The sequence below is a fragment of the Quercus lobata genome, chromosome 10 (genome assembly GCF_001633185.2).
Source record: "Quercus lobata isolate SW786 chromosome 10, ValleyOak3.0 Primary Assembly, whole genome shotgun sequence".
Classification (NCBI taxonomy): Eukaryota; Viridiplantae; Streptophyta; class Magnoliopsida; order Fagales; family Fagaceae; genus Quercus; species Quercus lobata.
The window spans coordinates 5,861,095-5,881,366 of record NC_044913.1 but is presented as its reverse complement, the minus strand read 5'-3'; the positions used below and the strand labels follow the sequence as shown (position 1 = coordinate 5,881,366).

General features: G+C 34.6%; 3 protein-coding genes across 5 annotated transcripts; 1 reads left to right on the top strand and 2 right to left on the bottom strand.

Moving 5' to 3' along the window:
• Window positions 1–390: 390 nt before the first annotated feature.
• On the top strand, window positions 391–6,314 carry LOC115963583 (alpha/beta hydrolase domain-containing protein 17B-like). The gene is made up of 5 exons (XM_031082641.1): window positions 391–951; window positions 2,787–2,823; window positions 2,934–3,170; window positions 3,276–3,323; window positions 5,570–6,314. The coding sequence occupies exons 1-5, from the start codon at window positions 650–652 to the stop codon at window positions 6,059–6,061; spliced, it is 1,116 nt and encodes a 371-aa protein (XP_030938501.1). The 5' UTR covers window positions 391–649; the 3' UTR covers window positions 6,062–6,314.
• A 3,297-nt stretch (window positions 6,315–9,611) lies between these two features.
• Window positions 9,612–13,930, bottom strand: LOC115963581 (autophagy-related protein 16). Of its 2 annotated transcripts, XM_031082640.1 has the most exons (5): window positions 13,821–13,930; window positions 13,477–13,603; window positions 12,638–12,819; window positions 12,345–12,540; window positions 9,612–10,828 (listed from the first exon to the last, which is right to left on the bottom strand). In XM_031082640.1, coding segments are annotated over exons 1-5 (1,530 nt in total). In that variant the 5' UTR covers window positions 13,823–13,930; the 3' UTR covers window positions 9,612–9,805. The 2 variants fall into 2 exon arrangements, with proteins under 2 accessions (XP_030938500.1, XP_030938499.1); XM_031082639.1 differs by lacking the exon at window positions 13,821–13,930 and having other exon boundaries at window positions 13,477–13,778.
• Window positions 13,931–16,156: 2,226 nt separating this feature from the next.
• Window positions 16,157–19,789, bottom strand: LOC115965995 (F-box/LRR-repeat protein At3g58900-like). 2 transcript variants are annotated; one of them, XM_031085329.1, is made up of 4 exons: window positions 19,636–19,789; window positions 18,046–18,985; window positions 17,815–17,883; window positions 16,157–16,653 (listed from the first exon to the last, which is right to left on the bottom strand). In XM_031085329.1, the coding sequence occupies exons 2-4, from the start codon at window positions 18,979–18,981 to the stop codon at window positions 16,345–16,347; spliced, it is 1,314 nt and encodes a 437-aa protein (XP_030941189.1). In that variant the 5' UTR covers window positions 18,982–18,985; window positions 19,636–19,789; the 3' UTR covers window positions 16,157–16,344. The 2 variants fall into 2 exon arrangements, with proteins under 2 accessions (XP_030941189.1, XP_030941188.1); XM_031085328.1 differs by having other exon boundaries at window positions 19,653–19,789.
• Window positions 19,790–20,272: the final 483 nt, after the last annotated feature.

Here is a 20,272-nt window from a genome sequence, read left to right as displayed (position 1 = left end):
AATCCCACCCTTTCTTGTTAGCATCCTTACATGCCACTTTTGAACTAGATTGGTGGTGGGTTTCTTTTTCTTTTTTTTCTTTTTTTTTCCAATAAGTCTATAGTCATAATTTTGTTCTCAAACACTAGGGTGATAAGTTATAAATGGAGACGATAAAATATCATAAGTGGTCCATCTAGATAACAATCTAAAACAACTTTATAACTCATCCATAGTAAAAATTTATATTAGCAGTGATATTCATTATTCATCTTTAGTTCAACAAATTAGGGAGGGAAAAGAAAAAAAAAAGGGAAAGTGATATGACACGTGGAGCATGTTCATAGTGTAATGGACAACTACATGAGACCAAGTGGGTACATTATATGATTGTTTCTCAAAAAAAAAAAAACTAAAGAATAGGAGAGAGAGAACAGTCCCACACACTTTCCCCACAAATCTCTCTTACGCACACTTCTCATTGACTCTTCTTGTCTCTTTTCACTGTGCAAACACCAAGCACAAGAAAACTTGACAAAATTCCAAGGAATGTCAATTTCCTTCTGAGAATTCTCTCTCTTGTTCTCTCATCTTATAACCAAAAACACAGTTTTGCAGTACTTGCTTCAGTCAGTGACATACAAAGAGATTGAGAGAGAGAGAGAGAATAATGGGTGGGATGACTTCATCAATGGCTGCAAAATTTGCTTTCTTTCCTCCAAACCCACCTTCCTACAAGCTAATTACAGATAATGCCACTGGCCTTTTGGTCTTGGACTCTTTCCCTCGCCGTGAAAACATCGAGGTTCTGAGGCTTCCAACGCGTCGTGGCACTGAGATCGTTGCCGTTTATATTCGGCACCCCATGGCCACCTCTACCCTCCTTTACTCTCATGGAAATGCAGCTGATATTGGCCAAATGTACGAGCTTTTCGTCGAACTCAGCGTCCATTTGCGTGTCAATCTCTTTGGGTACCTCTTCTCTCTCTACCCTTTTGTCCATTTTGGAAGATTTTGTTCACACATGTGAAATTTGGTCATGTTTTTGTGTGTGAATTGGTGAAACTAAGATGACTTTTAGATACCCTTTTTTGTGTTTATGTGGGAATTTAAAGTTTCTTTGGGTAAAAGTAATGGGAGATAGTGGTTTAGAGGGAAGTTTTCAAAATTCTTCGTATACGTGTTAATTTTGAAAATCTAACGTTAAATTTCATTGATTTTTATTTTCTTAATATATATATCAAATTTCGTTCAAATTAGATATTATTTACTATTTAATTAATAAACATTTTTTATACACAATTTTAGATCATAAAAATTCGAAATTTTAACATTTGTTTGATGAGACAGCAATTGATGTTTAATTTTCTTGAAATTTTATATGCATGAAGAATATAATAAGAATATACAATCTAACGGTTAGATTTTCAAAATTCACACTCAATATAAAAATATATGAGGAGTTTGTAGAGTTTCTCTCCAAACTAGTTTAGAGTGAAACTTTGTTCATTGAAAACTTGGTGATAAATTAGATGAAATAAGGAATTCAAGTAGATTGGGATGTAGGGTGGCTGGGTTGGGTTGGTTCTTAGGTCTGAATCTTGCATCCGATGGGAAAAAAGAATGCACACACATAGATTTTGTTCATTTGTTATCCGTATAGATTTGAATTCTTACACATCTAATGTTATTTTTAGGTTGTTTTCATTCTTCACCCAATTAAATAGACATTGGTAGTGGATATGGAGAATCATATGAATTTCTATTACCCTGCTAAGCTTAATCAATTGATTCCACAACAGTTACCAAATTGGCTGGTGAATGCATCTGCATGGTTGAGACTAGTACAACGATTTGTTTTTCTGGTATACTTTTGGTCCAGGGTTTTAGTGGGAGAAAAATTAAGTGTTATATGAATTTAAAGAAGTTGGTGAATGCACCTATGCATGGTTGAGACCAGTACATTAATTTCTATTTGTGGTTGACTTTTTGGTCCAGGTGTAATGAGAAAAGAAAAAAGTTTTATAGATGGATTTAAATAAATGTTGGTGAATGCATCAATGCATGGTTAGGACTAGTACATTAATTTATTTTAATGATAGATTACAAAATCAAGTTTTGCCCCTTCAAATTTAATTAATTTATTTATTTTTGTTTTAGTAATTAAACTTAAGCACCATGTGGGATCAGAATGTGTGATATTTCACCAACCGTGCCGCTTATTTTATCTGTGACATTGATTGCACAAAAATTTAGCTTCTAAATACTTACTCGTGTGCATTTGTACACTAATTATGCCTTAGTAATTTAGAATGACTTTACTACTTTTTTCCCCTTTTGAGTAGGATTCTTTTACCTGCACCCTCCTGAATTCACCCCACCCCCCACCCACCCCCCCAAAAAAAAAAGGAATAAAGAAAAAAAGGATTTTTGTTGGAAGCAGAAGAAAAGAATCTCTTTTGGTTATGTGGCAAAGAAAACTTTTTTACATATGGAAGCAAAGTAGCAAAAACAAGCCTAAAAGGAGCTTCACTTGCCTATACTTCAGAAAAATGTTTCCTTGTTTCAATAAGAATTATGATTATTATTTATTGAAGATTATATTTGCTTGTCATATGCGTGAGCCTTTGTTCTAAGGCTGAACACCACAAGATATTCCTTGGCAGCATTAAACCATAGATTACAGTGCCCATTTTATTATATGATGGCTCTCTTATTGTAGAGTTATCTAGATAAGAGGCAACTGACTTTCCACTTGAGCCTCATGTATTGAATATACTCTCAATCACCTTATTAAATTTATGCAGGTATGACTATTCTGGCTACGGGCAGTCATCAGGAAAGGTAACCACAGTATAAAAAAATTAAGGCAATATTAATTTCCTTTTATAGTTCTACAATTAAAAAATGCTACACAATAGCACCCTGAATCTCATATGTGAACCTTTCTGCAGCCAAGTGAGCAAAATACTTATGCAGACATTGAGGCAGCATACAAGTGTCTAGAAGAGAACTATGGTACTAAGCAAGGAGATATAATTCTGTATGGCCAATCTGTTGGAAGTGGCCCTACTTTGGATCTTGCTGCCCGTTTACCTAAACTAAGAGCTGTTGTTCTTCATAGCCCTATTCTATCAGGCTTAAGAGTCATGTATCCTGTGAAGCGCACATACTGGTTTGACATCTATAAGGTCGAATTCTTGTTTATTGATCTATAACACTGTCAAAGATTGTTAAATCCAAAAATATTGTGTTTGTTCTGTGTCTGAATATTAATTTACTTTGTTTTTGTGCAGAATATTGACAAAATTCCTTTGGTAAAGTGTCCTGTACTGGTAATTCACGTAAGTGTCCAGAATTTAATATCTTGTTTGCCAATAGTGTAATATAGGAGTGTTACCATTATCTAATTTTGGTTAAATGCTGCTTCTATTTATTGTTTCTTTAGTTGACTACATTAATGCAGTATCATGCAATTGTAACAACCCATGTAGTCATTCTTGGGGGTAGTTGGGCTTATACTAGAAATAAAATGATACCATTTAGTCTTATAAAAACTTTAGAATCAAATTGTTGCAGAAAATAATGTCAAAATAAGTGTGATAGAAAATTTGGAGACTCAGGTAATTTCCTGAAAATGGAAATGTTGAAGAATGAGTGGCAAAAGAAGTAAGGATAGAATATGTAAGTGTCCAGAATTTAATATCTTGTTTGCCAATAGTGTAATATAGGAGTGTTACCGTTATCGAATTTTGGTTACATGCTGGTTCTATTTATTGTTTCTTTAGTTGACTACATTAATGCAGTATCATGCAATTGTAACAACCCATGTAGTCATTCTTGGGGGTAGTTGGGCTTATACTAGAAATAAAATGATACCATTTAGTATTATAAAAACTTTAGAATCAAACTGTTGCAGAAAATAATGTCAAAATAAGTGTGATAGAAAATTTGGAGACTCAGGTAATTTCCTGAAAATGGAAATGTTGAAGAATGAGTGGCAAAAGAAGTAAGGATAGAATATGTGCTTCTGTAAGAAGCCAGAGATGGTGGTTGAATACCAGACGCTCATGTATCACATGCAAGTAAGAGCAATGGATGAAACTGTTATTTATGTAAGGCACCTAAAGGACTAGAGATAAGAGATAAAGGTTTACGTCTACAGTAAGGATTGAGCAGAATCTGTTGCAGCAAGATTATTATAGAATGTGTAGTTGACCTCCAGTAATTAAAATAGGGCTTTGTTGAGGTGAATAAAGTAGAAATGGAGCATAAACCTAGTTACCATTATTCATAAAATATGTTCCTATCACCTTTTTAAATTTGGTTTATATTGTTGCTCACGACATCAACTAGCTTCAATTTAAGAGGAGTGAAAATTTTATGGTATGGGATGCTGTGTAGTTTCTAATCTAATATCTGCATTCTGCCTTATCCAATAGTAAGAGACTAATTAGAAGTTTAGAGTTGTTGAATGCCTGGCAATTAAGAAACAGGCTGGTGTATCCTAGAAAAGAGGTTGAGGTAGTGACAATTATGACAAGGAGATAATTTGTCAACAAAGACTTAAAGCGTATACTAGCAAAGAGGTTAAATTTATATTAAGTAGGAGGCATCTAAGGACATGTCAATTAAGGGAGTAATAGAGACTATGATTTTAGATAGAGTATAATGGAGGAAAAGAATACACATAACTAACCCTAACTAATCTGTCGAGGATCCATAGCCAACCCCAAAAATTTGGGACTAAGGCTTTGTCTATTGTTGTTGTAGGAGGCATCTAAGGAAAGAGGACGGCTAGAAAATTAGCAATGGAAGAAGACATGGCAGTTTGTGATTTCATAGAAGATATGAGGTTTTTTTTTTTTTTTTAATTGGCAAGTTACATGTGCACACCCAATGAATTTTGAACCCACAACCTCACTCTCCATCCCCTTTTTAGAGAGAGAGAGAGAGGGGGGGAGGGGTTGGAGGCGCAATTTGAGCTAGAGATCATTGGCCTAATAGAGGATATAGTTTTAAATAGAGCTAAAAAAAGATCTTTCGTCATTTGTGGCAAATGCCAACTTGTTGTGATCCAAGTACCTTTTTACATCTGAGTTGTTCATCAAATTAACAAACAGGTGAACTAAGTTGCTCACCAGACATTTATGGTTTTAAATGTTACTTGCATGTACACCTTCTATTAAAGAACGTTTCCAAATCTTTTCTTTAAGTTCCTCAAGGTAATTTGAGGTTTAAACAATATTTTCTTATATGCTATGTGTGGAACAAAAACACCCCCATAAAGTTGAGGTCTTGGTCAAATATGGCACATAAAATAAAAATTTAAATCTGGGAGAGTATCGTTGATCAGAAGTTAAAAAATAAAGTTAAGTTTTTCTTGTTTTTGTTTTTGTTTTGTGGCACTGCTATATGGAGTTCTAGCAGCTGCTGTTCTTGACAATGTTTGTCTTGGTCCATGGTCATGGGATGAGTCAATCTTGCATTACACATGCGTATTCTCTCTAGTTATTTCTAGTTATACTTAGCACAATCTCTGAATTAAGTATTAAATTATCTGATTTGGTATCTTACCCTTGTCATTCAGGGAACTGCTGATGAAGTTGTCGACTGTTCTCATGGCAAGCAGCTTTGGCAAATGTGTCAGGAGAAGTATGAACCTTTGTGGCTCAAAGGAGGAAACCACTGTGATTTGGAACTTTATCCAGAATATCTTAGGCATCTAAAGAAGTTCATATTGTCAGTGGAAAAGTCACCTTCACGAAGGAATGGTTCAAGGAGCAGCACAGACCGATCGGAGAAGTCCAGACGGAGTACTGATTTTTTTGAGGCTCCTAGGAAGAGTTCTGACTGGAGAGAAACACCTAGGAAGAGCATAGATAAGTCTGAAAAACTGAAAATTCATGACTACAAGTTTCATAACATTGACAAGTTAGATAAGTTAGGAATCTCATATGACCAAATGGAAAGGTCACGGAGAAGTGTGGAATACCATGAGAAATCTAGGAGAAGCATTGATCAACAGCTACAAAAGGCACGAAAGAGTGTTGACTGGTTGGATAGGATTCGAGCTGGGTAGACCTATTCTTTGTAAAATTTGTGCACTGAATTTGTTCTTGGGGAAGGGGACCAAAAAAAGCAACAAAGGAAAGATGAGGAAATTATTTTGTGTTTCATTTATGGTTTCAGGATTTTTATTTTGAATTTCCATTGGTTGTGTTATGGATTGTAGGGTGAGAAATGTTGGGATCGTTATCCTTGATTGTCAATGAAAGAACTCTAACCTCTTTATTTTTTATCATTGAAAGAAAATGAGGCTTGAGGTTTATTTATATTATCATGTTTCTAAAGTGATAGCATCTTCATTGTTATAGAATGCTTCTTTTCATTCTATACAATTTAGAGACGAATGTCCAAGACTGGAACACTGGGTACATGTCATGACAAATGTAGCAAAAGACTTTGAAGAAAGCTAGTCTACCAAGGATTTTGAATTTGAACTCTAGAATCTTGATATTACAAATGACAAAAAGATTATGGATATTATTACTCGCTTTGGTCTGTTGACTGCTAAAAATAGAATTTAAGGTCACCACAGAGTTTAAGTTCTGTGAATTTTATAATATAGATAAATAAAAATAATAAAAAATTATTTCTTAGGAACCTTAATAGAAGTCTAACAAAACCCAATATTTAGATGGGGAAGATATGGTGGGAAGGGCAAGGAGAGAATAGGTGAAGTTCTCTCTTTTCTATTATCTCCCTCCGCTTGAAACATATCCTCAATAACATATTTAGGGTCTGTTTGGATAGAACTTATTTTGCTGAAACTGAAAACTTAAAACACTGTAGCAAAATAATTTTTAAATGTGTAAATAGTACAGTGGGACCTATATTTAATGAAAAAATTGATAAAAAATGAAATTTGTGGGCCCGTGAACAGTGCACGGACCCACTGATTGACAGAAAAGTCAAAAAAAGGGGCCAAACAGTACTGAATAGTACTCTACTGTTCCGCTTGTCCCCTGAAACGCGTGTAGAAAAAAAAAAAAAAAAAAAAAAAAAAAAAAAAAAAAAAAAAGCAAAACGCATAACTCTGGATCCAAACTTACACTTAGTATCTTGGTTAATACTTAATACTAGTATTATTAACAAAAGAGAATTTTTTTTTTATGTGCTTGGCATCAGTAGAACTTAAAAAGAAACTAAAAGCAAAACTTGTCATCTCCCTCCTTTTATTTATTAACTTTAGTGTCATAAATCTTCAAATTTCTTAACCCTTTAAAAATAATAATAATAATAATAATCCTCAATTGGTCTTCAAATTCAAATTATATCTTATCAAAACACTAAAGTTGTATAATTTATTCAAAAACTAAACTACTAATATTAGCTAAGGGGAAAAAGGAAAAAAAAATACCACAAATCATTAAACTAAACAATTAAAAATAATAATACTACTTTTTGTCATATATATATTTTAATAAATTCCGATTTAGAATAGGTACTGTGAGGGAGCCAAAGACCGAGGAACCTAATCCGAAGGCGAAGGCGTCCAATCTAAATAAAGAAAAATAGGCAAAAGGGACTCCACCCACCCAAGGAGAACAAGAGAGCAAAGGGATGACTAACATCTTATTGAAGCCCGAGGATAAAGAAAAGGACATCAACAAGAGAGGACGAGACCTGCGAGGATGGTGGGAGGAATTTTCCTGAAGAAGACACCTCCCACCTCCGCATTCAATACTCTGCACCAACCTAATCAACCACATTAATAAGGAAATGACATCTGAATAGTAACATCACAGCTAGCAACTATCTCTACCACCTCCAGAATGGTCCTGATGGGACAAGTATCCTGAAGGATCACTTGAAACGTACAGATGGAGGGCTAGGATGCCAGGGAAGAAACTATTGAAGAAAGGGAACCCCCTAGAAAAAGGAGACGAACATTTTCCAAGAAAGAGAAAACTGGGGAGAGAACTAAGGAGAACCTTGTAAGAGAATTTGAGCTTAAGTTATTAATAAAAGATTTATACTCGAACTTGCCTGAGGAGGGTATTATCCTCAACTGTTGTCCTACATTCGTTTACCTGTTATTCTGAATTCAATAGTCTTAGACTTGGACCTATCTTTATATTGCACTTGGGTTTAAGACCCACTCTCTTAAAAATTTATTATTTGGAGCAAGATTTGTAGGACAAGGCACCATTGTTCTTAGTGGGCTTGGGCCTTTCTTTTTGCCACCATTACAAGTACTTTTAACTTAAATGTATATTTTCCTATTCTTAAGAAAGTGCATCGAAATGAACCAAAAGTAGACAGAATTATACCGAAGTGTACCAAAGTAAACCAAATTGACCGAGGTGGATTGGACCAAATGGACTGAAATGAACTGATTTAGACTGAAATGGACTAATTAACTCAGTGAATGGATTGAAATGGACCTAAGTGGACTGAATTGAACCAAGTAAACCGGACTAGACCAAACTAGACTAAATGGATTGAAGTAAGAGTAACCAATAAAAAGAAAGGTGTGAAAAGAACTCTTTCTAAATTAAAAATAGATGAATGTATAAATGCAAATTAAATGTAAAGTTAAAACAGTCCAAAATATTATTAAAAAAAACTGTCCAAAATGAAAATGTTAAGTCAATTGGTTAATATATTTAATATTATAAAAAAAATGGAACAAATCAATAACAAAAAAAATGGTGATGCAGTCGATAATGTGCCTCAATAAGAGCATAAAAATATTAAAAGCAATGTTTCGACTTTTAAATATTTTATAGATATAGATAGGAAAAATTGCATTAGCCTCTCCTAAGGTTTTCAATTATGGCACCTACCTCCCATCTACTTTGGAATAGGACATTCATCTCCCCCAAAATGTGAACTGTTTATTCTGAACTCTCCTGGATGACTTAAAACGACTAAAAAAATCTTGAATTTCTTATGTTACTCTCCATTTAAATTATCATCCACACCCCTCATTTTTAGTTCCTTCAAATTAGGAATTTTAGAGTAGTAGGGGTTCCCACTTGTATTAATTTATTTTAAATTATCAATTTTACCCTTATGATGTTAATTTATATTTATTCCGTTAAATGGCATAAAAGAGGGATATAACAATCGATTTGAATGACATCTTATCATTTTCTCTCCTTCCCATTTACATTCTTAAAACATCCACACACACACACACACACACACACACACACACACACACACACACACACACACAAAAAAAAAAAAAAAAATAAATAAATAAATAAATTCAAATGATAACCATTCTCCTCCCCTCCTTCCTTCTTTCCCCTCATATTCTCTACTCCTCTCCCTCCAAACTTCCAAACTCACTCTAAATGGCGGTTAAGCTGGGAGCCCAGGACCTGGTGGGGTTATGGTATCATCATTCTCACCTGCAGCAAGGAGGTCAGTATGTAAATTGTGCAGTAAAAAGCAGAAGTGCAGCTGAGACTTGGGAATTGCTGCATGATCTAAATATCTTCTCTAACCATGCTTACCCACTATGGTTTCAACATTCAAGTGATACATAAGCAGTACAAGACTGCGAGAATTGGAAGTGGAAGTTTCTAAATCCGTGATTAGGTATTAGCCAATCTTCATTTTTTTTTTTTTTTGGTTCTTTTTTTGTAGGAGGGATAATCACAATGTACAATTCTTTAAAATTCAATATCTACACCAATCCCACACCTAATTTTAACTAATATACAGTATATGAAAATGTAGATAAGAGATCTAAACATCTTGAAACTGACCAGTCTCCGTGTTACTAATTTAAATATTGACAGCGTACCCATCATGTCCAGGTACATATAATTCCATTCCTGTCTGCCGAGGCTAAAGGTTTCCCAAGCCCACTCCAAGAACAACACAGCACCGGAGAAGTGTGTTCCCTCAGAGTGCTCACTATATCAGCTTTAGATATAGACCAAATGGAGATAGAACCATCAGCGGATCCAGCAGCAACATAGTTGTCATCTGGACTGATACAGGACCGGCTCCAATTAGACGCCACTCTATTTCCAGACGCTCTAAGCGTGCCACACACTTCCAGAGATCGCATATCAAACAAATTATGCAAGTTGTCCCTTCCACTAGTCAATACTACATTTCCGTTCCGAGACAGAGATATAGATGTTACAGCAAGTGAATGTGCAGCAACTTCACTAAGTAGCTTTCCTGTCTGAATATCCCATAATCGAAGATTCCCATCAACGTGACCAGAACAAATGGTTAGTCCATCCATGCTGAAGCTAAGAGCATTGCAATTGCTGTGACAAATGATTGTGTTAATGCAGTAACCTTTATTCAAGTCCCAAACTTTTATGGTACGATCATAAGCTGCACTCAAAACATGACGACTCGAAACTTTGCTTACATCTACAGCACAAACTTTATCAGTATGGCCAGTGAGAGTATGGCGGACCCGACCTGAGTTGACATCCCATACATACAAGTTGTTCGAACTGCTTGCTGCTATGACAGATCTATTGTCATGGGTAATGGTAAGATCAAGAACAGAGCCAAGGCAACCATAGAGAGTATGGCTTAGTGATCCTGTGTTTGTATCCCACATCTTGATTGTCCTGTCCTGCCCTCCACTGACCAACTTGCCAGAATTGTACTCAAACAATATGGAAGCACAGCCACCTTCATGGGCATTGATCCTGTGCTTGCATATAGAGGGAATGGTTGACTCCATAAAAAATTCAGCACCATCTTCATTTCGACGGACCACACCATCTACTTGTTGTTGAGCAAGTTTTTCTAAACCACTAGCTTTGAGCCGATCAACCATTTCTTCATAAATTGCATTTGCCTAGTAGATCATAGAAAACTAAGGTTATTCAGATATACACTATGAATAACAGGATTGCAATAAATAAACCAAGACTCATTTACAATCAAGGGAAACAGATCAAAACCTTCCGCTGATTAATCTGTTTCTATATATTATATGTCAAATCAGAAGCTTACATAGAATTGCTCCAATATGCGGTCTTTATAAAATGTGTTCATCTATGATATATAATATGTGGTTTTTAAAGGGCAAGCCTCATGTAAAGTGTAACAAAATATATACAATTGAACCCACAAAGAAGATAACAGGAGACCAAGAAATAGGTAAACCAAAATTTAGTTATAAACAGAAAACAAGCAACAAGAAAAGAAAATCTCCCCTTGTCCAAAACTGAAAGGAAGTACATAAAATTTCCCAATTCTCACTAAACCTCTTGCAGTCTTGCATGTATATATATATCATTCTTTTGGTTTTTAATTGGTAAGTTACACACGCTCTTGGTGGGTTTTGAACCTACAATTACACCCTCCACCTTGCTCCTACAAGGAAAGGAGGTGCCATTTGAGCCAAAGTTCATTGGCTTTTCATATATATTCTTTTCTGGGAAGAAGGTTATGTCTTTTAAATCATGCAGCACCCACAAAATGATATGATTATGTTCCTCTAAAACACATGACAAGAGAAAGGCAATTACATCTTCATTGTGAAGCTTGAGAAATATCCACAAGGACCACAATTATCTTAACACAATCAATCTCACACCTCAATAAAATAACTTTTGGTAATTTTTATTTTTTATTTTTTATAATTTGATTGTTACGATAAGTGGAGGAGGGGTTGAACCCTGATTCTCCTCAAAAAGGAGAACAATAATTGCCACTGAGCTACAAAGCTCTTGGCAACATTTAATACATCTTATATTAAGGTTTCAGTTATCTTACCCACAAATTGAATGCACTAAACATTCAACATACATGTTTTTGCATAGTTCTCCAAAAACACTATATTCTGGTTTGTGCAGGAACTGTTCTTCCTGCAGTTAGGTTTTTCTAAATCATCCATAAGAAAGAGGACCCCTATATGTAACTTGAACAAATCTCATTTTAGTAGGGGGTATTAGTGATTCCTAGACACTCACAAGCTATGACAGAAATGTACAAGCAAACACAGTAGTATTTTTTGATTGGTAAACACAAAGGTATTTGTATAAATAAATTATATAACGTTCCAACTAATAACAGTTTGATTTTTGATATCAATGATTTTTTATTACTTATCAAAAAAAAAAACTAATAACAGTTTGATGGAGTTTCCTACAAGTAGTGGCATAACTCACACACACAAATATTAAAAAAAAAAAAAAAAAAAAGAAACACTTCCACAGGCAATCCTTCTAAATCCCAATCAATCTTCTGTTGGAGTGCTACTCTTAATACCAGAAGATTCCAAAAAAACTGGGAAAAAAAATTTTGACACTATATTCTTATACCCAATTAAATGCTTTGATTCAAATTATGGAAAAAATATGATGTACCTCATTGAGTCGTTCTGCATCCTTCATCTTCTGCAGCATCCAGCGATCAACTAACATCTTATTTTCAGCCTCAGCATTCTTAGCTTTATTAGTCATCTCTTCCAGTTCTGCTTTAAGTTGATGGTTCTCACTCACAAGCAATTCTAAAGCTTTAATTTTTTCTTCTAGGTCTGCCTGTAATTGAGAGCATTCATCCCTGCAGCAAATACCTGAGTTGGAATCATCCATTCCCACAAAAGCCTGAAAATTTCAAACTATCTGTCTAGTGCATTAAAACATGTGCAAAAGGTAACCTTGTTTGGGTCAACTCTGTCTGCAGATTAGTGATTCCTTCTTCTTTCTCTTGAAGCGATGCTTTTGAAGCTCTGGACTCAGCAACCTCCACCACAAGTTGCTCAGACAATCGAGATTGAGCTTTGTAACATTGCTGAAGTTCCAACTCCAAATTTTCTGCTTTCTCTTTCCATTCTGAACCCTTAACAAACACGCACCAAGGATCTCACTCACAACATTCAAAATTACCAAAACAATATAAAGTTGCAATGTAAAGTTGCATAGAAATCAAGAGCACAGAAAAATAATGGCAAGTATTCATTTCTAGCTGCACCAAATTCCTCCATGGAGGGTAAACACACCCAATCCCAATATGGTCACTTATTATCAGGTATAAACTACATCTAGGCCATGTCATAGTGCCTATGGTGGAGCCAAGCAATTCACAAACTTATTTCTTCATTGGAAAACAACTTCTATGCTTACTAACTTATGCGCCATCATCAAAGTAACATTGTGAGTTGCAACGACCCAAAACATTAGGACTGTAAATAAAAGCAATTCGAACAATTTTTTAGAATCCTTTGGACTTGCCTCTAGCCAGTAAAACCTACAGACAACTAACCCCACTCGCCAGACCAGTGGCCAGGTAGTCCAGGGGCATTCACCCTTGACGAGCTAAGCAGTTTATATCACCTAAGATCGCCTAACATTGCGTTTCACAATCGACATATCCTATCTTTCCCTAATTAGCAATTCAACAAACACTTGGAGTGCATTTTTCAACAATTTGAAAGTTCACAAGCAGCACAAAATCAGAATTCCAAAAAATCACCAATTTTGCAAGAGATAAGAGTACCTGAGAAGCGATCGGCCTAGAAATCGCGATGAAAGCCGGAGCATGAGCACCTTCTTCAAGCAAATGCCGCTTCCGCAGAGCCTTCAATGCGTGCTTTATCGCTTCCCTCGCTATCACCTCCTGTGACCTGTGAAAAAAATTCATCTCCATCATCATCAAATTCAAAAAAAAAAAAAATCTCACACAGAGAGCTCTATCATCAACGTATCCTCTGGTTTAATTGATGAGCTCTTCTTTTTTTTCCTCGTATTCCTTCAATTTTCTCAGCAACCAAACAGAATATTAACACACAAAATTAAATAAATAAAAAAAGCGTGTGAGAATTAAGTAATCTTAATACTTACATATTGATCGAATTAGATTGTGTATGATAAATTGATGGAATTAGGGTTTGCGATAGGGAGAGATGTCCTGTTCTTAATCATTATTGTGTACATAAGGTGGCAAGCCCATGTCAGCATCATAGAGTAGAGATTTATACTAATAAAATAAAAATTTTATTCTCTATTTTTATTTTTTCTGAAGAATAATATTTTGATCTTGTTTATCAATAATAAATATTAATATTATGAGCTTAATACACATTTTCAATAATTAATTATTTAATTGAATTGTATGTATAAAAATTTGGTGTCATATTTACGAATCATAATTAGTAAAATTTGAATCGATGAACTTAATAATTTTTATTTTTTTGAGAAACGATCAACCTAGTACCTAAATCGATGTTGTTTAATTTGACTACTTATGTAAATGAGTTAGTAAAATACTAAAACCCAGTGAGTTTTTTTGCAACCGGGTCATGTCATTTTCACCCACAAGTTTTTTAATTTTGAACAAAACTATCCTTATAGGCCCATTACATTATTGATTTATTTTTAGAATGAAGAGTATAATGAGATTGACATTGTACTTTTAAATCAAGGTATGGTGTTATTTTTTTATTTTCTTGAGGATAAGATAGAGTTTTAAGTCTTAGCTCATATTGTAATTCATAAAATTAAAGCAGCTAGTAAGATATTTAATATGCATAGAATATGACTTTCGAATTTGAGATATGATTTTGTACATAGAATTTTAAGATATGTAATAAGATTTTATTTAGCAAAGATTTTTTTATTTTTGCTAAGTATATTTATAATTTAGAGAATATTTGGCTGCAATTATATGGCATCCTTTATTTTATATTTTCTAGTGTTTATTAAGAAATAAGAAAAGCATACATAATATGATTATTAAATCTAGATTATACCTTAATAATTTAGTTTAGGAGTTGGGTCATTGGGATATTGGTTCAACTAGTATATCATTGGTCAAGAGGGGTCCACATGCACATGGAGGGAGTTATTTGGATTAGTGAGTCAATGGACTTTTGACAAGTGGAATATTCCTTCTACTTGGACATCATTTTTTATATTTTCTAGTGTTTATTAAGAAATAAGAAAAGCATACAAACATGGTTATTAAATCTAGATTATACCTTAATAATTTGGTTTAGGAGTTGGGTCATTGGGATACTGGATCAACCAATATATTATTGACTAGGAGGGATCCACATGCACATGGAGGGAATTATTTGAATTAGTGAGCCAATGAACTTCTGGCGAGTGGAATATTCCTTCTGCTTGGACATTATTTTTTGAATTAAGTTTGACAATCATAGATCTTGCAGTGATTTTGTGTCCAAATCTTGAATGAACTGTGGTAGTATATTGCTTCTAATTTCCATTATCAGCATCATTTTTTAGGATTTCAAACCAAAATTTTTCAAAATATTGTTAGGGAAAAGGAGCTTGTAAAATCCTGGTTCAAAATGAAGGTATAGGTAATCTAGTGAATTGATACTTGAAAAGTTTTGGCTGTTTAATTTGATCACTTATGCAATTGAACCAATAAAACAAAAAATCCCAATGACTTTTTTTGCAACCTAAGCATGTCGTTTTCACCCTCATCACATTGTATGTGTATCCCAATGACCCAACTCCTAAGATAGGCCCCCCCAAAGGAAGGTTTTTCACTTCGTCCCTGCAACTAGGAGTGGATCCTTTAGACTTTAGTCCAAATAGGTTGCACTAAAAACTCATATTACTTTTGAGTCATAAAGCTCATCTTTGTTGCAGGGAGTGCTAATCAGAGAGAGTTGATTAGGATGAGAGTGAGATGACTTGTCTAATCAATGCAAGTAAATATATTTTTGGTTCTCTAGTTCTCATTGTGCGGTTGAATATTTGCTATTATGAGGTTGGGATTAAAACTTTATGATTCAGTTCTTGCACATTGTATTGTGAAACAATTCTGTAGCTAGCTAGTGTTTTACTGTGTATGTGTAGATGTAGTTCTGCACTTTTTTCCTTTTTTCTTTTTTTGGTTTCATGGAATTTTCCTTCCTCATAGACAGAAAGTATAATGGCATTCTTGCAGGTCTTGTGAAATCTGTTTTGCCTCTAGACTTATTGATAACTTATAGGTCATGCGTTCGACTTCAAGACATCATTTATAAACTACTTCATTTGCTTCATCCAACTTATACTTACTGCCATTTAATCTGAACCTACACTTAAGGCTTAGTTGTAGCAACTTAAAGACACATTTACATAAATTTGTAGTCTATAATCTCATCCTGGATATATGAGAAACATTCTCTGGCATTTGGTTTTTTTTACTAATTCTTCAATATCAATTTGCTTTGCATATCTATAATCTCATCACATTCACAGAAGTGCAAAATAACACATACCACCAAAACCAAAATGCACAGCATGATATGCACCACCAATACATTAATGTGATTAACCTTACCAAGTTGAACTTAAACTCATTTTTTCCCTAAGCTCACTTATTAGTCACTAAAAAGGTTATTTTACAAAACTATGACAATATCACCAATTCCACCCCTAGAGGTAATCTTGTTTCTAGTTGCCTCGCACAAGCAATAGCTGCTAAATTCTTCTCATGATCCCTAGAATCGAGTAGCATTTCCTCCACATCTAGACTTCGTGTATCAATAATAATCTTCTCCAACGACACAACATTGTTGATTATGTACATGGCAAGCTCCATGTCAATTGCACAACCAACAAAACCAATCAATTCAAACACCTTGAGGCATTGGTGTGGATATTCATCCCTCGTCACCGTTCTGTTTCCTTCCGCAGGTACATCCTCAAGCCCTATCAACTGTCACAGGGAAGAAGTAAAGGTGTTATGCTAGTCAAAAGAAGTAGATAATCTCCTGTGTCAATTGAGACCGCTTTAGGTTCAAAGGCTTGTAATCAGCTTATTTCAAAATGAACTTTGGAATATCATTACAATAGAAGGAAAATATAAGCATACTAAGACAAACAGTTTAATCTTACATCTGGAAAGACGAGCACTGAGATCTATTCTTATGAACAAAAGTAGTTTTCCTAATCTAGGGGCATCTACTATTATACCATATTCAACCAAACAACATTTACCAAAAAAAAAAAAAAAACTAATAACAATTAGCACTTGAAATAAGCTTATCATGTTTATTATTTATACAAAATTCTATCTACTAAAGAATGGACTCATTTTGTTAGCAGAAAACACTCAGAAAATTATAATTCTTGAGATAGAGAGAATGATCCACAACTAGCAAGTGCACTATGGACTAATTTAATTCACAGACATCACAACACAATAAGGGGGGAACATCCACACACATGTATATAGGGTTAGCCAAGTCACACATTGACCATAGAGTAACTCTTTGGTAATGTTACACAAGCCAAATTTCATGTTAAGTAAATGTTATTTATTATCTAATCCATAAACACATGCTATGTGTATAATTTTAAAGAACATAAAACATAAAATTTGAACATTCCTTTGTATAATATAGTGATTGAACTCTAATAACTTTGATATTTGCAAACATGGAGGACATAATCAAAGAATCTAACGGTGGATTGGCCAAAAAAAAATTCATCCAATAAAAAAGTTATTCAGTGATTAAACATCGATAAAATCTAAACCATGTGTAACTTGAACCAAATAGATAGCCTCTCTAGACAGTAAAGAACACAATAAAAACTGCCTGGTAAGGGCTGTACAAGGAAACAAAAAAGGAGTTTGAAAACAGAGTTTAGGAATAACTTTTGTTGTACATTTTTCAGAATATTAGACACAACAACAAACAATCATGTGGGAATTATAGGCAGTTGATAACAAAGCAAATGTGGTTATATAATGCACATGCATAATATAAACTGTAGTCAGTGTTAAAGCTAAGGCTAAGTGAAAATGTGCATTATAAAATGTTTCAACAATAAATCCCACAACTTTAAAATTAACGTCTGAAGTAACCATCTTTACCTTGATTGTAAATTTGTGCAATACAGGGGAGGCATTCAGCAAGGAAGAGCAAAAATGGAGGCTGTCAACCTGAATTGCATAGAAAACCAATTTCACTTGCTTGAGATTTCTTAATTCGGAAAATTTGGGGAGGTGAATAAATTTCTGAACATGTGAACCACATAAAGAACCTTAAAATTAGGGGGAAAACACAATGGGATTAGCAAACATGAAAGTGTTTTTATCACTTACCATAGTAGGTAATTCTAGAACAAGTGTCTCCAGTAGAGAGAAATAACATGAATTCAGGATAATATTGTCTAGCATGTCAGAATACTGAAATGACAAAGATATCTCCAGAAGATTATTTATAACTGTCTCCAGTTGAGGGAAATAATGTGAAGGCAGGATTCGATTGTCAACTAGAATGTCAGAATATTGAAATGACAAATACATCTCAACAAGATTAGGAACATCCCCTAGAAGCATCCTTGTTGCCTTCCCACAATATTTGAATGACACAAGATTTATAGCAGAAATTTCGACAATTCTAAGAAAGCTGCAGCACAATATCATTAAATGCTTTAACTTGAGCAAAGGGCAAGAAGGCTTAAGCTCCACCAGAGATTGTGAGCCTTCCACACGTAGCACTTCGATAGATGGACAATTAGATAAAACACAGTCAAGAACTTCTCCGGTCACTTCCACGTTGCTCAAACAGAGGTCTGTTAGGAAATCCCCACATAATAGATTTGAAGAGCTTTCATGAAGAAATTTCATAGTAAGAGTATAACGAAAGTCTGACATAATAGGTTTGAACTCCAACAAAAGCCTTTTAACTTTCTTTCTCAATGAAAAGCTTATCCAATTGTCAATTTCAGACTTGAATTTCATTCCATTCACATCAAAACAAACTCTAAACTCATCTATAGTATGACCTTGATGCAATTTCAATACGCGGTTCACCATTTTAACAAAGCTACGCCTTCTAAATTTTAAAGACGTTTTAACCAATCCCTCCCCATCAAAGTCCAAGCTACCAGTCGTAAATGTCCACAGATATCTCCACCTTTTAGATAAAACACTTGTCCTCCCTGCTTCTTTCAATGTCAACACTGACAGAATTGGAACAAGAATATCATCCGGCAATTCACTTAACCGATCCATGTCGAAATTGTTCGTTTTCATCACACTGAAGATTTCAGACCATGATAATATAAATATATGTTAGCTACTCAAAGAGGTACACATTACACAATGAGTTTAACCATCAACTATGAGACCATGAAGAAGCTTGTAAAAATAGCAGAGTAGTACAGGAGCTTGCTTCTATTTTTTCTTTTTTTAATTCAAAAATGAGTTTGAATTGCTTAGATTAGATTTTCATATACATGACTGGTTCTGAAACTAACAATAACCATTACCTAGAAAACAAGTATAAGTTGTCAATAAACTCCAATACCCATTTTTATTTTTCTCTTGCAAAATGAAAACCAAACAATTCTCTCCATTCTAACAAAATTTTCAAAGGGGACTACACAAATATAAATTCTAAACCATGTTGGACCTGACATTTAACATAAACTCAATTAGTCAACTATATAGCAAAACATGTAACAAACTCAACTCTCTGAGGCATTTTGTCAAACATGTAGCAGATAAAGACTGATATTTTTTACCCAGAAAAAGAAAAACCGAAATTTGGACAATATAAAAGGATTGGAGACCAGAAAAGAAAAACCCATTTTCGTTAAATGAATGAAAACACAAAAATCATAACAAATCCAGCCATGGCAATTATGCAAAAGCAAGAGAGAGAGAGAGAGAGAGAGAGAGAGAGAACAGTTAGAGAGAAAGACCAAAGAAATTCACAGTCGCCGTCGCCGTCGCCTTGGACCTGATCTGGTCGAGGTGGAGCCGTCGACGGTGGAGCTGTCTGGGACTCTTGGTATTGATGTTATTTTGGAATGGGATTTTGAGTTCTGGTGAAACGGCATCGTTGCACATCTTTGTTTTGACTTTTGGGTTTTGATTTCAGGCCAAAACGGCATCGTTCAGTGGGCCTGGTCTAGTGGAATTCTACCTTGTGTAAAACGGTGTCGTATTAGGCTTACTAGCATGTCACTTAAGGGCCACGTGTGAGTCGCCTAATGAAGGGCTCCTTTTGCTAATGGAAAGTAAAATTAGTATAAATTTCAATTTTATGTAAAATTCAAGCAATCCTGAATTTCAAGGTGTATTTTACAATTTACCTATTTCTCTTTTTTTTTTTCTTTTTCTAATTTTTAATTTTATTTAAATTAGGATTGTGGGGTCATGGGCCCAGATCATACAATTGAGTTTTGGGCTTAAGGCCCAAGCCGAGGATAAGGGACCGTTCGAGGATGGGTAAGTATAGCCAAGGAAACCCATGCTAGTGGATAAGGATAAGGAAGACAATATTGAACATAATGGCCTAGGAGTTTGTGCTGAGGATGAA

Bases quoted from the DNA above. Each gene is read 5' to 3' on its own strand.
- LOC115963583 (XM_031082641.1), top strand. From the start codon at position 650: ATGGGTGGGATGACTTCATCAATGGCTGCAAAATTTGCTTTCTTTCCT. The intron at 952-2,786 runs GTACCTCTTCTC...AAATTTATGCAG, and splicing joins TTGCGTGTCAATCTCTTTGG to GTATGACTATTCTGGCTACG. The intron at 3,324-5,569 runs GTAAGTGTCCAG...CTTGTCATTCAG, and splicing joins GTCCTGTACTGGTAATTCAC to GGAACTGCTGATGAAGTTGT.
- LOC115963581 (XM_031082639.1), bottom strand. From the start codon at position 13,632: ATGATGATGGAGATGAATTTTTTTCACAGGTCACAGGAGGTGATAGCG. The intron at 12,820-13,476 runs GTACTCTTATCT...GTGTTTGTTAAG, and splicing joins CTAGGCCGATCGCTTCTCAG to GGTTCAGAATGGAAAGAGAA. The intron at 12,541-12,637 runs GTTACCTTTTGC...TATTTGCTGCAG, and splicing joins ACAGAGTTGACCCAAACAAG to GGATGAATGCTCTCAATTAC.
- LOC115965995 (XM_031085329.1), bottom strand. From the start codon at position 18,981: ATGAAAACGAACAATTTCGACATGGATCGGTTAAGTGAATTGCCGGAT. The intron at 17,884-18,045 runs GTAAGTGATAAA...TATGCAATTCAG, and splicing joins TTCTAGAATTACCTACTATG to GTTGACAGCCTCCATTTTTG. The intron at 16,654-17,814 runs GTAAAGATGGTT...TCCCTGTGACAG, and splicing joins TGCACAAATTTACAATCAAG to TTGATAGGGCTTGAGGATGT.